General features: G+C 32.0%; 2 protein-coding genes across 2 annotated transcripts; both read left to right on the forward strand.

The window, feature by feature from the left end:
- The first annotated feature begins 2,644 nt into the window (after positions 1 to 2,644).
- LOC141673163 (uncharacterized) lies at positions 2,645 to 3,250 on the forward strand. The gene has a single exon (XM_074479895.1). It carries the CDS (start codon positions 2,645 to 2,647, stop codon positions 3,248 to 3,250), a length of 606 nt encoding a protein of 201 aa, XP_074335996.1.
- A 3,420-nt stretch (positions 3,251 to 6,670) lies between these two features.
- On the forward strand, positions 6,671 to 7,960 carry LOC141673164 (F-box/kelch-repeat protein At3g23880-like). Its single transcript, XM_074479896.1, has one exon. The coding sequence runs from the start codon at positions 6,671 to 6,673 to the stop codon at positions 7,712 to 7,714; it is 1,044 nt and encodes a 347-aa protein (XP_074335997.1). The 3' UTR covers positions 7,715 to 7,960.
- The last annotated feature ends 9,396 nt before the right edge of the window (positions 7,961 to 17,356 follow it).

Consider the following 17,356-nt stretch of genomic DNA (forward strand, 5'->3'; position numbering starts at 1 on the left):
ATGTAAATTTTATCTATAAAATTGATTTTGTGTTTGTAAATACATATACAATCTTATATTATTGGGCTTTTTTTATACATATATATGTTGTATATATATATATTTCACAAATAATGTAGAGATAAATTTAATTTACAAATATACATTCTTTCTCTCTCCATTTTCAAAAATACGTTATTTCTGTTTGAGCCCAATTGAAGTCCATTCCCTCTGCACTCCCGCGCTCCGATCTCAGCGGCTATTCTTCCTCACTCCCGCACTCCGTCATCATCAACTAACCCTCTGTCATCATCAACTAGCATTTAAACGCTTTAACAAGGTATAATCTCGGTTTTTAAAATTTCAATTCTAGTTGCATTTAGTTAATTCGATTTTGTAGATTTGATTTGATTTGATTTGATTTGTAGATTCAAGTTATGTATTGCTTACGATTTCATATTTGAGTATGATTTTCAGTTTTGAGATTACAATAGTTTTGTAGATGTTATTCGAATGTTACTCTAAGTTGCAATTGAAGTTTATTCTGATTAGATTCATCATTGTTGTATTTAGTTGTTATTGAATTTTATTGTCCATTGTTGTATTTAGTTGCTAGTTGCAAATCGGTTGATTTCAGTTGCAATTGAGGTTTCTAAAGTTGATTTAGTTGCTGATTTAGTTATTTTTGCACTCGTTGAAGTTGCAATCAGGATTTAGAAATATTTTTGGGGGCTTTTAGAAGGATCATTGTTAAAATTGATTACGTTGATCAGAAGGTTGGATATTAGGATGTTAAGTTGCATATAGTGTTTCTAATGTTTAATCAACATGATAATTCTTTATGCACACACGAGACCATTATGAAATACATTGTTTGTTGTATATTGTTGAATTTGGTTGATTGCAGTTGTAATTGGTTATTGATTTTTGGTATTATTTTTCTGAAGTATAAATGGAAAATATTGCGGTCATAATACAACACATGGTGGCCAATGGAATGAAAATCAGAACTACATCAACTTTAAGGTCTGCGGATTGTTGATTCCAAGCAACTGCAGTTATAATAACTTGGTAGGACTTATTCTCAATGAACTGATGTTGTCTCCAGAATCATCTACAATAAAAATTGAGTATCAAGTTAGAGATAGTTATCCTCCATTTGATATTGCTAATGATTGTCAACTTATGTTTTATATTGAGTTGAAGAAAAGATAACCATACTTTACAAGATATCCTCTGTGTTTGACAATCGGAGAAAGTAATGCCCAAGACACTATTACGTCACCCAAAAGTGGAACAACAAGTGATTATGTGTGTATTGAAGCCGTTAGGACTGTTCACGAACCGAGTCGAGCCGAGTTTTCATATAAACGAGTCGAGCTTTTAATTTTTTCTGACGAACCGAGCCGAGCCGAGCTTCTTTATCGAACAAGAAAACGTGTTCGAGCTCGAGTTCGTTAACAAACGAGCCGAACTCGAGCTTGTTCGCGAACATATACGAGCCGAGTCGAGTTCGAGCCGAGCCGAACAACTCGTTAACAAATTAAAAAAAAACTTTATTAGCCCAATTTCATTAATCGAAGCCCAACCCAGATGTATAAGTATTTAATCCAAATCCAACCCATTTATCTATAATAATCTGAACCTATATTAACATACTAATTCCTCCCCTCCCAACCAAAACAAACAATCAATTATTGAGTTCTCCTGTGCATCTCCATTTCTCTTTCTTGCCTCTCTGTCCTCCTTCTCGGCTTGAATCCGGATCCCGCCTCAATTTTTATTATGTTGTAACTCACACGCAGTACATACAATCATATCAACAAATTATGACTTCAGATTTGAGATGTTATCAACAAATTGAAGCTTCGTTTTGGGATTTTATCAGGAATTGAAAGGGGTATGTAATTGGGTGTTTGAAGATATTGTTCAATTTGGATGTGTTTTCAATTTGGTTGTGATTTAGATGATTAGATTTGTTTGTAATTTTGCGGTGTTTAGGATTGTTTGTTCATCTCTCCCTCGTCTCTGTTCGCCTCATTGTATATCTAAACTAATTGTTGTATATATAATTAAAAATATTCAGAAAATATGGTTTTTTCTCGAGCTTTAACGAGCCGAGCTCGAGCCGAGCGAGTTCGAGTCGAGCTCGAGCCGAGCCCGAGCCGAACATCCTAAAACTCGGCTCGAGCTCGTTTTGCTTAACGAACATATTTTGATGTTCGAGCTCGAGCTCGAGTTTACAAACGAACCGAGCCGAAGGAGCCTCTAACGAGTCGAGCTCGAGTTTATTCGCGAACAGCTCGGTTCGTGAACAGCCCTAGAAGCCGTGCAACCTGAAGTTGCAACATTAAGTTCACTTACTGAAATGGATGGCGAAATGATTGCAGATTATATTGACTATGCAGAACTCATATATGGTCAACTTGTGGATATCTCAAATGAGTTTGAAAATATTGGAGATGCAACTCACATTGAGAAGAAGTTTGTCATTAGCAACAAGCAACATGAACATATTGAATTGGATCAAATATACAAAGACAGAGAAACACTGAAGATAGTTATGAGCCATTATGCCATTCACAACAATTTTTAGTTTCATGTAAAAAAGTCTTGCCAGAAGGAGTATTTGGTTGCTTGCCTCGACAAAAACTGCAGCTGGATGATGCGAGCATCACGAAATGGACAAACAAGTCAGTTCATAATACGCAAGTTGGTTGACGCTCACACTTGTGATCTGGAGTTGAGATTTAAAGATCAAAGGCAAGCCACTGCAACCGTCATTGCAGATGTCATAAAAAACAAATACACCAATATCAAAACAAAATACACAGTTGCGGATATAATAAGAGACATGAAGCATGATTATAAAGTGCAAGTGAAGTACGGCAAAGCTTGGAGATCCAAGGAAAAAGCGCAAGAAATTGCTAGAGGCAACGCAACCGAATCTTATGCTCAAATGGTGTCTTATTTGTATATGTTACATCAAATAAATCCTGGATCAAATGTTAGTTTTAAAGTGGGAGACGATGGGTGTTTCTTATACGTCTTTGTTACATTAAATGCTTCAATGAAAGGATGGCCTCATTGCATACTGGTTGTCATTATTGATGGTACCTTTCTAAAATCAGCTCATAGAGGTACATTATTGGTGGCAGCAACTCAGGACGCAGGGGGTAAGATCTTTCCATTGGCATTCGATGTAGTCAATTCAGAAAATGATGATTCTTGGGACTGGTTTTTGACAAGTTCAGACATGCTTATAGATTGAGAGGAGACATGACTATAATATCTGATCGTCATGAGATTATAATAAAAGTTGTTAGCAAAGTGTATCCGGAGATATCACATGCATTTTGCATCTTTCATCTCCTGAGCAACATTAAAAGTAAGTTCAAGAAGAACTTAAAAAATGTTAAAGAGTCTTTCTTCTCAGCGGCAAATGCATACACTATTAAAAAGTTTGAGTATCACATGAGATAACTTGATAAGGTTGACAGCAGAATAAGAATATTTTTGGAAGAAGACAACCTCAAAAGCGGGGTTGGAGGTTGACAAAGTCATCATCGCTGTTGTCATTATCCTGAACACTCCGTTGATTTGAAGTTGGAAACAATTCCTCCAACTTAAGTTCCTTAATCTCACTTGCAGTAGCAGTTAGGTTGCTCAATTCCAGCTGCACAAATAAAAACAAATGAATAAAATATTACTATATAATTAAAACAATAGCAAGGTAAATTTAGTAGTTATACCTCTTTTGCGCTCAATGACAGTGTAGTATACACATCCTCAAACTTCGTATTACCATCATTTGACCAGCTAAGCATACGTGGAATACATCCACTATTTGCATCACAGTACTTTCCATTCAAATATGGACAACACTCGTAGAACCACAGTTGAAAAACATAAGGAAAATCATTCAAACGATAATAGTTGTCTTTGGAACCTGTTCTTACATTACATTTCAGTGACTCTAAGGTTGTCTTATAAATTTCCCTACCTCATTGGAAACTGATCAAAATCTCCACTATCCAGCATATCAAGGTCACCCTTAGGAATCACAGAATCACTACTGGAGCTAAGAAGAAAATGGTGAAGTAAATACAATTTTGTAAACTTAATTGCATCCTCATCAGTTTTCCATTCTTTTTGAAAAAAGGACTGTTTGACACGACTCTTGGTTATACTATTAACACCATGATAATATTGCTTGACAAATTGATTCTCAGACCTAAAAAACCTTTTCTTATCTAAAGCACCGACGCAACCCAAACCAGTGATAAACCCCAAATTCACGTATGCCAAAATGAAGCTTTATTCCAGCATACCAATCCAAATTTCAAGAGGGTTTGGTTGTTTCAACTGTCTAAGCAAGAGGTTATGGATAAGTTGGTATTGGATTTTAAAAGATCTTAAATGGGTAAAATGGCCAAAACAGGAAGCACGAAGATCGTCAAGCTGCTTTACAGATAATGTTTGCAGTAAATCACTAATTAGATCATACTTATTATTGGTGTTAATTTTCGCTGTCCCATGCTCTTTAACAGGAATAACATACTGCATCCCCTGTAAAATATAAAATAATGAATACACATATATAATCAACATCATACTAGTATGTGAAAAAAATGCAGTACCTTAGGAGATGGAATCATGTTATCTTGAATTGTAAAGTTCGTCTTCTTCCCTTTCCCCTTTAACTTCGAGTTTTTCATTGCAACTTCCTTTGGGCTCATCTTAGATTTTTCCTTTGAAGCAGAAGCGCACTCCGAAGGAGACCTAGACACCGAAGAGAACCTCGTATGCACCATTATAAACCTACAATGCCACAACACATGCAACACAATACTATCATTTGCAACATCACATGCAACTTAGTACCCACTTATAGTCATAAATGTAACTTAAAAGAGGCAAAATCTCAACAATTTTCAACACATATAAAGCTCAACAATTACAATATACTTAAAGCATAAATTGTATTGATTCTTTTTGCACAACTTGTACAATATATCTTTCATATCTAACATAAAAATATCGAGCTGCCCTAATTACATTGTTAATTGAAATAACTCCTAATTGATCTAGATGATCCATTACATGAAACCTAAATCTAGATCTAAATCCCTCAACCGAAGGTGTCAAAGTCGTCCAGAAGGTGAAATTGATCCAACATTTGTGGATTCTTAGAGCTCTTCGCAGACTATTGTTAAAACGAATCTGGATTTCTACAATATCCAGATTCATGTTAAATGGCCTTTGTAGATGCCTTACTACCCTGATATATAAAGGGTTTGCAACATCCCAAATAAATATCCCTGTAATGCACTGAGAAACAGTCAATTCTTCCAGGGTTCCTTCATCCATTTTTTCAATGTGCCCTGCAATGTATCACAACTTTTATATACCAACTGACTATAGATCCTAAACATGTCATTCACATATTTTAGAATGGTCTCGTGTGTGCATAAATAACTTATGACAAACAGTTGTTTAAGTTACATTATATGTGGCCTAAACATTATCAACATTATATGCAACTTAACATTCTAATATGCAACCTTATGATCAAGTTAATCCATTTTAACAATAATCCTTCTAAAATCCTCCCAAAATATTTCTAAATTCTGATTGCAACTTCAATGAGTGCCCCTGCGGGGCCACTTAACCAAAAGCAATTAAATCCTAAATCAGTAGCTTCAACACTAGAAATATTAACCTAAAAATGATATATAAACAGATCTGTTACTTAATATACTACCCATTCTACAGTTCCAAATCAACAAAACCTAAAAAGCAAAATCAGAAATTAAGGTATACACATGCAACTTCATTTAAACCTAACAAGCTATAAAGCAACATATTATCCGAAATTTAGGTATTTAGGGTTTTAAAAAACAAAAATCGAACAAATCAGAGGTATTTAGGGATTTATAACACTTTACCTGATTAACTAGCAAAACAGAGTAGGAGTGAGAACGAGAGAGCTTCGCTAGAGAGAGCTTCGCTAGAGAGAGAGCTTCGCTGATGAACTTCGCTGATGAGAGGTTTGGTTGCAAGCAAAGAAACAATGAGTCTGAGCACCTCAACCCCCAACCACTACTCTAAACTCCAGTACTCTAACTGCACTACCGTATTTTTGAAAAACGAAACCTAGTGGACCATATGTACAACAATAAAAGCTTGTGCGTTTAAGAAAAGTAGTAATGATAAAAAGCACATTAATTGGGGCAGTAAAAATAGAAATAAGAATAAAAAAGTAGTATGTAGAACAAATTCCCTATACTATTTATATTGTCATTATGTTTTTAGAAATTACCAACAAAGCTATTTTTTTAAGTTTTTTTTTCTATGCGTCAGCCAAGTCCAACCATATATAGTGTTTTTTGATTTTCGAGTTTGATCTTGTTTGCATTAATTAGAGTTGCAGAAATTTTTCGAGATTATATATAGTTGTATTGATTTGCACAAAAATTGTATTTTTGTAAAATAAATATTTATAAAAATAGTGTTTTTGTAAAAACAATAAAAAAACATTTTTTCTCCAAAATAACTTTTGAACTAGATATTTTTCAAACAATCTCTATATTTTATTATATTAACTAAATATCATGCCAAAACCTAGGACTCAGCTTCCAGCATATATAAAACCCTAAAATCTTTTTCAAGAGGCCGAACGGGGAGAACGATGAGCAGTTATTATATACCGGAAGATATTATCTTCAAAATTCTTTTATTGTTGCCTGCAAAATCATTGCTCCGGTTCACGGCGGTTTGCAAACTATGGCAATCCATTATATCAAACCCACAATTTATCTACACTCATCTCGCCAATTCCCGGAACAAACAAGCCCGTGTTGGCATACTAGCGACGAGAGTAGACTCCTGCAGCTCCATAGATATTATTGATCATGAAGAATTAATTACTAAGATCCCACTACCACCACAATGTCATCGCATGATCCGTTATGCCCGTACTTCTTCGTGTAATGGTCTTGTTTGTCTTGACAATGGAAACAGTGATATACTACATGTTTGGAATCCGTTAACCAGGCAGTTTAAAAAGATTTCAATCCCAAAAGGAGAATGTTCATTTACGCGGTGTGCATTTGCATTGGGGTTTGGTTATGATTCTATTTCCGATGACTACAAGATTCTTAGGATGGTCAAGTTTGGGCATGGAGTAATAGAGGCCCAGCTGTTCTCCTTTAATACTGATTGCTGGAAAAAGATTCAGATTCCTAAAACAATACAAAGTTTATTAGGGCTTTATAGTAATTTTGATTGGGTTCAATTTAGGACCGGAGTATTCTATATGGATGGTTCTAATGAATTGATATCCTTGGATTTGCATAATGAGGTGTTTGGTGTACATCCCTATCCGTTGCAACATAAAAAAAGGTCTCATGCTTTGAATTTCCAAGATTCTGTTGCTATGATCTTTGAATCTATTGGTGATGCAGCAGTCACTTTATGGACATTGGATGATTTTGGTGGTGGCAAGATGTCTTGGATTAAAAGCCTCAAACTTGAGGCAAATCCGAAGATAAATTGGGTATATTTTGTTTTGGGTGTTGGACAGATTTTAGCTCATGATATGGATATTGGATGCTTCTTTTATGACTACAAAAAACAAACTACTAAGGAGGTTTGTAAAGATATATCTATGATCTCAGCTTTCAAGTACACCGAGAGTCTTGTTTCTCTGAAATGGTTCGGGAAAAAACAATGAAGTGGTAAGTAATCAATGATAGTATCAACATTGCCTATCATCTTCTGAATTTGAGTTATTTTTATGGAAGCTAGTCTCATAATTATTGTTGGTACTTGTTTGTGTCACAACATCAAAGTTTTTGGACAAGTTAGATAATTAACTTTGGTCTTGTGATGTTACTTTTTTGCTGAATGCGGATACATAATTATTATTAGTAGGTTTGTATGTAGTTAATTGCTGCTCGAGGCATTAATCTCTTGGACTCCTGCATGCCTCTTTTTTATTTGAGTACTGAGCTATTCTAAACACATACTTTTCTTGATTGTCACCAATTCAGGTAGAATGCTCTTTGTCTTTGATTGCAGAAATATATATAGCCATATAATGTATATATATATATACCTGAAATCATAAACTACATACACGTTTAAACCTAAAAAAGATATTCAACCTTATATATGAGTATACAGCTACCCGTGTATTTGAACTCTGAAAAGTTGTGTGGTTCTACAACATGAACAACAATATAGTTTTAATCTGAACAGGGATATTAAATGCCAAAACTGTACATGTAGAACCCTCAGGACTCCAGGGCTTGGTAGTACAAAACTGACTGAAATTATACCTTAGAAAAAAACTACTCTAATTTCTCTGAAGTAATCGGTAAAAGCCCGGTCTACCTCTCAATGCGATTCAGTTGAGATCAGCATCATAAGGGCTTGTTTTAGTTTATAGACCAACACTGAAAAATATTCATAAGCACCTCCTTTCGCTTTTTTCCCTTTCCAGTGGTCATTAGCAAGGGCAGTTCATACCATATTCGTATGGCTGTTTTTAAACTAACACCTCGCAAAATACTCTTGGAAATTATAACTCACCCTGTCTATCACTTTACGTCGAATGGTCAAGCAACTCTTAGGGGTCATTTGGTTCGCCAAATTCTGGAATTAGGTATGCGTTTCTGTCATTCCAACCTCATACCTAGTGTTTGATTCAGAAAATTGAATTTGACACCCATTCCTTAAACCCCTGAGGTATGGGTTTTTCATACCCGAGTAGGGAGGTGTGTACGAGGAAGTGGTATGAGTATCAACTTTAATTCTACTATTTTAACCTGATACCACGTCTTGAACCAAACAATCCCTTAAAGATATAAGGCTTCTGATGTTTAGCTGTTTTATTGTTTTTTAGAAATTAATAAAGCGAACAATTTTCGTTATTAATAAGTTTTTCGTTCTGTGCTTCACCAGAGAAACAACTGTAGTAAATGTAGTACATATTTTTAATGACAATTCACCATTTGTACTCTTTTTAATTATCTTTTTTGTGCAAAGAAATTATAATTCATGCCATTTTCGTGGGCTTGGTTTTCTTTTTCAGCCCTGTTTTGTTGTCTCCATCGCCGCTGCTACTGCAGCTAATGTTACTGTCTTAGGTTGTCATTCCATCGTTGTCTGTGTTTGTGTGTGTTTTATATGTGTGTATTTATCAGGGGATTGTTCTTCTTACAACTGGAATGTGCTATTATCAAACATATATATGCTCTTATTTTTCTCACTAAATTGTACGGTTTTTATATTTGTCTATGGAATCCGTTAACTAAGCAATTGAAGTTAATTCCTAACCCTAAAAAGCTATATTCAAAGTGGTGGCATTATCATAATCTAGTTCCAATTACTACAAGATTCTTAGGATGGTTAAATCTTCACAAGTAGAAGCTGAACTCTATTCCTCTAACACTACAACAAATCAGGGCTTTTACGACGGTCAACTTACGACGGTGTTGCGAAGAGATTGAGGCTCCTAAAACAGTACTCCCTCCGTCCCAAAACGTGTTTCCTATATTAATTTTTTGTACTATTTATGGTAAGCGATTGACTACTAATTTACGTCTAATCTATAAGATCAAACATAGTCATAAGTGATTTTGTTGGATTCGTATTTATGAGTAATTTAATACAACGAAATTTTTATATTTAATACTAATACGAAATTAAAGATATTAACAATTAAAAGTGTGCATTGACAAACGTGTCCAACACAAAGAGGAAACGTTTTCGGGGACGGAGGGAGTATATATTAGTGTATACCAATCTTCAAGATATGTTCAACTCATTGTAGATCGTATATATTAAATTAGGGCATTAGTATTCTTTGATTCGCATAATGAGGTGTTTTCTATGTATTCGTATCCAGATTATGAAATAAGAAAGTCTCATGTTTTTAAATTTGAAGATTTTGTTAATTGTGGTTTTCGGATTCATTGGTGATGAAGAAGCCGATTTTGGATGGTAAAACTATTCACTTCTTTATTCGTAAATTGCTGCGGGAGGCATTAATAATCTCTTGGACTCCTGCATGTAGGTTTGTCAATGGAGCGAAAATCTCATCCGACCCGATCTAATTTGAGGTCATTTTAGCGGATATGGATCGACCTATTAAAAATCCGATCCAGGATTCGATCCGATAAGAAATATCCGATCATAAATGGAGCGGATATGGATTTAGGCCAATCCGATTCGTTAATAACCCGATCCGGTTATATATATATATATATTTATAATAAAAATATTTTTTAATAATTCTAATTTTTAACTTATTATCTTCGAGTCAAGTTCCATTATCTAAATTTTGTTCGGTTTGGTTTCAAGCGTACGATACATTTCTATAACCTCATATAACCCTAATTATTTTACCTTTTAGAGCCGCATAACCCAAAGTCTCAATTCATATAAAACTTCCATTTCGCAACATCAAATTTTCATAGATAGCATTAAAATACTGTAAAACTATGTTTATTTCAAAAAGCGAATTTTAATTTGTAATTCATCTTTAAATTTCGTTGTATTCAACTTGTATTTTAATATCTATTGAAATTGTTAATTTTAAATAAATTTTGTACTAAGTTAACTTAAAAAAATAAATATACATAAATGGAACGGATATCCGATCCGAAATCCGTGATCCGAATGGATCCGGATATGGATCGGCCTATAAAAAATCCGGAGCCGATCCGATCCGAATCCGAAAAAATAAATAAATATGGATATGGATTTAGGCCGATTCAATCCAAACCCGATCAATTGACGGGCCTACTGCATGCGCCTTTTGCACTTGAATATTTTGCGCTTTTCTAATTGCATACTTCTCTTGATTGTCTACTCTTTGTGGCGGCTAGTATATTTTAATAAAGTTTATCTACGTGTAACGTATCTCCTATCAAAAATGAGTGTGGATCTAAGTCTTTGTTCGATTTTGATTGTAAAGTCTTTGCAGAGATGTTAAAAAATTTCAAAAACTCAAAAATTTGTTCTAATTTAGAACAAACTCTATAAAGTTCGATTTAGAAGAAAGCTTGGTTCGGTCCGACCGTCAGGTTCTTAAACGAGATTTCTTTTTTATTAAAATTCAGCATGCCTTACATTTAACCAAAAATTGGATAAAATACCGAGTATCCGTTTAAAAACCCGTGATTTTTAAAATATTTAAATAAAAATTTAATTTCACTCAATAAAATTTAAAAATATACAACCTTATCTTATAAAATTTTAAAATTTATACTATATTACGATAAGTAGAACATAGTTTTGTTGGTTGCCAGTTTTATACCCAAAATAAAAATATTTAGAGTTGAGCAGATAAATGAGTGTCGTTGAATATGTTATAAAATTTATTATTTGTTTTGATATTTAAACTATTCTTGATAAGTCAAGATTCTAACCTGGTTGACAATTTATTATAATTATACCTTCATATTATTTATTTTAAAACAATTTCTCGGAATTCGAGTCTCGTCCACTATATATATACTAGTAATATAGCCCGTACTTCGCACACGCGAATTTTTTGCAATATACAAAATTTATTTTTTAAATTTTTTTTAGTGCAATATCGCAAAAATTCATCGTACCTTTATATTGTTAAATATAATGCAAAACTTAGCATAGGTGGCTGATATTTGAATTATTATGTTGAAACACATAATTATATTTAATTATTTACGATTATAAAAATGTATATGAAGTAAATTTTAAATTTGTTAAAAATAATTTTAAATTAATTATATTAGTGAAATTACATCACTAAAACAAATTGTGCCTGCATAATGTATAATAATTGAAAGACATAAAATTGATAAATTGCTAATAAATATATATAAAATTTATAATGCCTTATGAATTTCCACCACAAATATTCAATGAACCGGTTAAAAGATCCAATATCCAATATCACTGCGCATTTGAAAATACTCTGATCTTAATGTTAAATCGAATATATTGACAATTTTAAATCATTAAAATCTTTGATGATGACTAATAATTTTACTCGGCAAAAAGCGGTCCATCAAATCCTTCAAATTCAAGAATGAAACAAAAAACATAATAAGATATTATTAAAAATAAATGTGTAAATAATATAATTATAGTTTAAAAGTAAAAAAATAATAATAATTAAGTTAATATATCTAATATTTAATATTAATATAACATAACTTATAATAAAAACACATTTCTCTAATTATTGTTACCACCTCCAAATCAGGATTGAGATATATCTTTGATGCAGGGAAATGGGTTATTATTATTGAGACTTTTAAAAATATAAAAGTACAATAATTGTTAATAAGTTATAAATTATTATGTGAAAAATATGAACCTAAAAGTAATAATATTACCATTATATGTGTTAACGACCTTGTACAGAATTACAACTACATGAGTTTTTAATTCTTGGTCAAAAACTTGATTCATAATCTGTAGTTATTTTTTACTACAATGATATAAAAAGATGAAATTGTAATTATTTATGATTGGTAGATATGGATCCAAAAGGAAGGAAAAGTTGATAAGTCATAGGTAAATTTAAACTTCCCTCTAGTTAGTTTGTAGAAAGAACCTAAAACAGCTATTTCTTTTTATTTTATATTGTTGATAAATTATACAAATAATTATTGAGTATACGAGTAAAAATATTTTAAAAATAATAGTGTATACGGAAAATCAGTTTATCAATTTTTTTAATTTACTTTGAAAATAAACACATGTTTTCAAGAAATCATGTAAATTACAAATTTTGTTATTCTAGATCTTGTTTTTTTAAATTTTCAAATGATATCGATTGATTTATTACAAATCTTCATGAAATTTTTTGAGTGATTTTACAAAATCATATAAAGATTTAAGTAAACTAAATATATAAAAAATGTATTGTTCATAAATATATTAGTTGTCTTATTTTACCTAAAAATGTCCAATATGTTACAAAAACCACATATATATACTAGCTTATAACCCGTACGATGCACGGATTGTTTTTAACATTCGATAGTTTTTAATAATGTATTTTATAATATAATTTTTCAATAGTTGAAAAATAAATCGAAGAATATAATAATTTATAACAATATATGTTTTATAATAATTTGAGACTTGACTGAAAATAAATAATATAATATAATATATAGTTTAAATAAAGAATATAAAAGTTTAAATATAATAAGTTGTTGACGGAGTTCGAACCCTGAATCCATGAGAGCAGTTTAAATATTAATATAATAATATTTTATTATTGTATCCAATGATTCTCATTTTTCTGACTTTAGATCTGACAGTTGTTATTTATCGTATCAAACAACTGTACCGAGCAACTACCAAACAACTGTACCGAGCAACTACCAAATAAAGGGTGTTCTGCTTATAATAGTATAGTATAGATATCGACTTTGGTCAAATCTTCTTAAAGATATTCATTTAATTAGATTGAAAATTATTGCAACAATTAAGTAAGCTGTATAAATTTGAGAGATTCAATGTAAAAAAATCCTACAAAAATCAAGATGCATTGTAAAATTATCTTAGATAATAAGTTCTATTAATATAAAATATCATTGTATCGGCTCTCGTTCCAAGTCACAATTTAGCACGTTACCATCTCTCTCGGGCAAAAATGATGAAGGTTAGTTCGTACTTAGTTTGAAAGTACAAAAACACATATATTCAATATCATCATGTTTCGAGAGTTATAGTATAATGTTTTTTGTATTATTATTTGTAATTTAATATGATTTACATAAGAATCTCTTGTTAATTAATGTCAAATTATTTTATTATTTATAATCTATACATTTTTTTGTGATATATAACCTCTACATTTTACCCCAAGTTGATGTTTGGATGAATAAAAAGTTAGCCTAGTTCTCACATATTTTTTGAAAAAAAAATTAGTTATTATATTTTTTTATGAAAATTAAGTAATGATTTCAAAATTATCGGATTTTGCAAGGTCGTTTATCAAGCACAGAATAAGGCCTTAAAGCTAAGAGGAAAATCTTAGTCGGAATTAGCGAACATAACTATTTTGGTTCATTGGTTTGTAATATAATACTCAATATAGAGTCACTGGAAATTAATATAGAAGTGCAATTGATCGTTTGCGTATATATTAATATAGACTCTTTCGAGTCTCGTCAACTATATATATGTATATATGTATATATATATATATTATATGTCTTTCTTCAACACACAACACTCTTATGTAGAGAATCGTAAAAAATTCTTAATTCTATTATAAAATTTTATCAAATTCGTTAATAATGTAGAATAATAATTATAAATATAATAAAATGTTTAACAAATAAAATTTGTAAAACAAAAGTTAGATTTTAAATTTGATTCCATTGTGTAATAATTTTGGATAAATTTGATTTTACTGTGATTCTACTTTAGAACCCCTTTAAACAATTTCATCAAATTTTAATAATTTTTAAAATAAACAAAAGGCGTAGTCGATGGACAACAGGTAAAAGATTGTGCAACTTCATTTCTAGTTTGGTAATTAAAATTTGTAGCTATATATATATAATAAAAAATAAAATAATTATGAATTTATATTTTTTAAATAATGATTGTCATATATTACAATTAAACTATATTAGATATAAATTAGTAGATATAAATTAGTATTAATATATTGTTCAAGAGAGAACCCCTTTTATATAGAGAACCGTAGAGAACTCTTGATTCTAATATAGAATTTAATCAAATATGTTGCTAATATAGAATAATAATTATATTTAAATATAATAAAACGTTTAACAATTTAAATTTGAAAAAAACAATTGATTTTGAATTTGATTGTATTGAAAAATAATTTTGGATAAATGTGATTTTACTGTGATTCTACTACAAAACCACTTTAAATTTTCATCAAATTTCAATGATTTTTTAAATAAAGAAATCGTGTCACTTCGTTTTTAATTTGGTAATTAATTTTTTTAATTATATATGATAAAACATAAAACAAATTATGTATTTATATTTTTTAAATAATGATTTTCTACGGATTTGTATCTAAGAAATCCCTCCATGGATTATCACCCTTAATATATTAACTAAAAATTCAGAAATTAAGATAAAAAAACCGGCATAGCTCATGGGCCTCCGGATTTTTTCTTTTACATAGTAAGTGGTTGGAAACCCTAATTTTGGCCCAACAGTATATATATAATTATGAAGGTTCCTTTACAAAAGTATTAGGGTTTAGAACAAATAAACCCTAATTTGGTTATCTTCAAACTTTATATTCACGCTGAACGGAGAACAACATGAGCAGTTTTTATATACCAGAAGACATTATATTGAAAATACTTCCATTGTTGCATGCAAAATCATTGCTCTGATTCACTGCCGTTTGCAAACTATGGCAATCCATTATATCAAACCCTCAATTCGTCGACACTCTTCTCGCCAAATCCCGGAAAGAACAAGCCCGTGTTGCCTTACTTACTAATGTAAAAGACCTAGTCTACACAAATATTACTCATAAAGATTTCTTTACCCTAACGTTGCCGCCACAATGCAAACACATGACTCATCATGCAGTTTCCTATAATGGTCTTATTTGTCTCACTGATCTGTTCTGCTATAAAATGTGTGTATGGAATCCGTTAACTAGGCGGTTAAAGATAATTCCTACCCCTAGAAATAAGTACCCGAATACGTGTCATTGTCGTATTGGGTTTGGTTTTGATTCTGGTTCCAATGATACAAGATTCTTAGGATGGTTAATTTTTCACGCGTAGAAGCTGAACTTTATTCCTCTAATGATGATTGTTGGAAAAGGATTCATGTTCCTGAAACAGTACCAAGGATGATTGTTCACTTAAATTCCAAATGTGTCCAGCTTGAGACCGGAATATTGTATATGGATGGTGTTAGGGAATTAGTATCCTTTGATTTGCATAATGAGGTGTTTGTGGTATATTTTTATCCATTGCAGTACAAAAACAAAATATCTCGTGTTTTAAAATTCGAAGATTCTGTTGCTATGGTTTTAGCAGGTGGTGGAGAAGTAAGTTAATGGACATTGGATAATAGTTATGGCGACAAGATGTCTTGGATTAAAATGTTCAATATTGAGAAAGATCGGAGACAGATATTAGCTACAAGTTATGATGATAGATACTTCTTTTACGACTACAAAAAGAATGCAACAAATAAGGTTTGTGGAGATATAATAGCTAGTCATCACTTAGCTGTCATGTACACCGAGAGTCTTGTTTCACTGAAAGGGTTTGAAAAAGCAAGAGGTGGCAAATAATTATTGTATCAGTATTGTCAAGCCTCGGAATTTGAGTCGTTTTGGATAGTACGTAGTTCCTGGGTGTTAGAAATCATACAACTGCAGCAACATCAACACATAAATATATTGAAGAAGAAGAACACTGCACATTCATTAAGCTCAAAGATGAAGTTGTTGTTTTTATCCTACAGAGAGAAATGAAGTCTCAATTTACAGTGTTTGAAGATACAGGAAAAATGAGAGCTATTCTCTCTCACAAAACTACTGAACTATATGAGAGCCTACTAACAAACTTTTTGGCAGGAAACACTGTTATGCCACATCAGCATACACATGGCATACAGTCAACCATTCTTATCTTGACTAACATCCCCCCTCAAGTTAGGAGGAGAAACACCGGTGGAAACTCCTAACTTGGACAACAAGAATGATAGTTGAGCTGAAGATACAGCCTTAGTAAACAAGTCTGCAGGCTGATTCAAAGTAGACACATGCTGAGGAGAGATAAGACCATGCTTGAGCTTTTGCCGAACAAGATGACAATCAATCTCAATATACTTTGTGCGCTCATGAAAAACAGGATTTGAAGCAATGTACAAAGCAGATTGATTGTCACAAAACAAAGGCACTGGAGTAATATTAGACACATGAAGTTCAGTGAGCAAGGACACCAACCAAGTAATTTCACAAGTGACATCAACCATGCTTCTATATTCTGCCTCAGCAGAAGACCGAGAAATAACATGTTGCTTCTTACATTTCCAGGAAACCAATGTATCCCCCAATGTGAGACAGTATCCAGTTAAGGACTGACGTGTAACTTGACACCCTCCCCAATCAGCATCACAGAAAGCTTTGAGTACATGATTAGTATGAGATTTGTAAAATAAGCCCTGTGAAGTTGTGTGATTAAGATACCTAACCAGCTTTAGTGCAGCATGCCAGTGAATGGACTGAGATTTATGCATAAATTGAGCTAGAACATGTACCCCATAGGACAAGTCGGGTCTGGATATGGTAAGATATATTAGTTTACCCACCAGCCTTCTATAGGCTGTAACATTAGACAACAGAGGA

This window comes from Apium graveolens, chromosome 7 (genome assembly GCF_009905375.1).
Source record: "Apium graveolens cultivar Ventura chromosome 7, ASM990537v1, whole genome shotgun sequence".
Lineage (NCBI taxonomy): Eukaryota > Viridiplantae > Streptophyta > Magnoliopsida > Apiales > Apiaceae > Apium > Apium graveolens.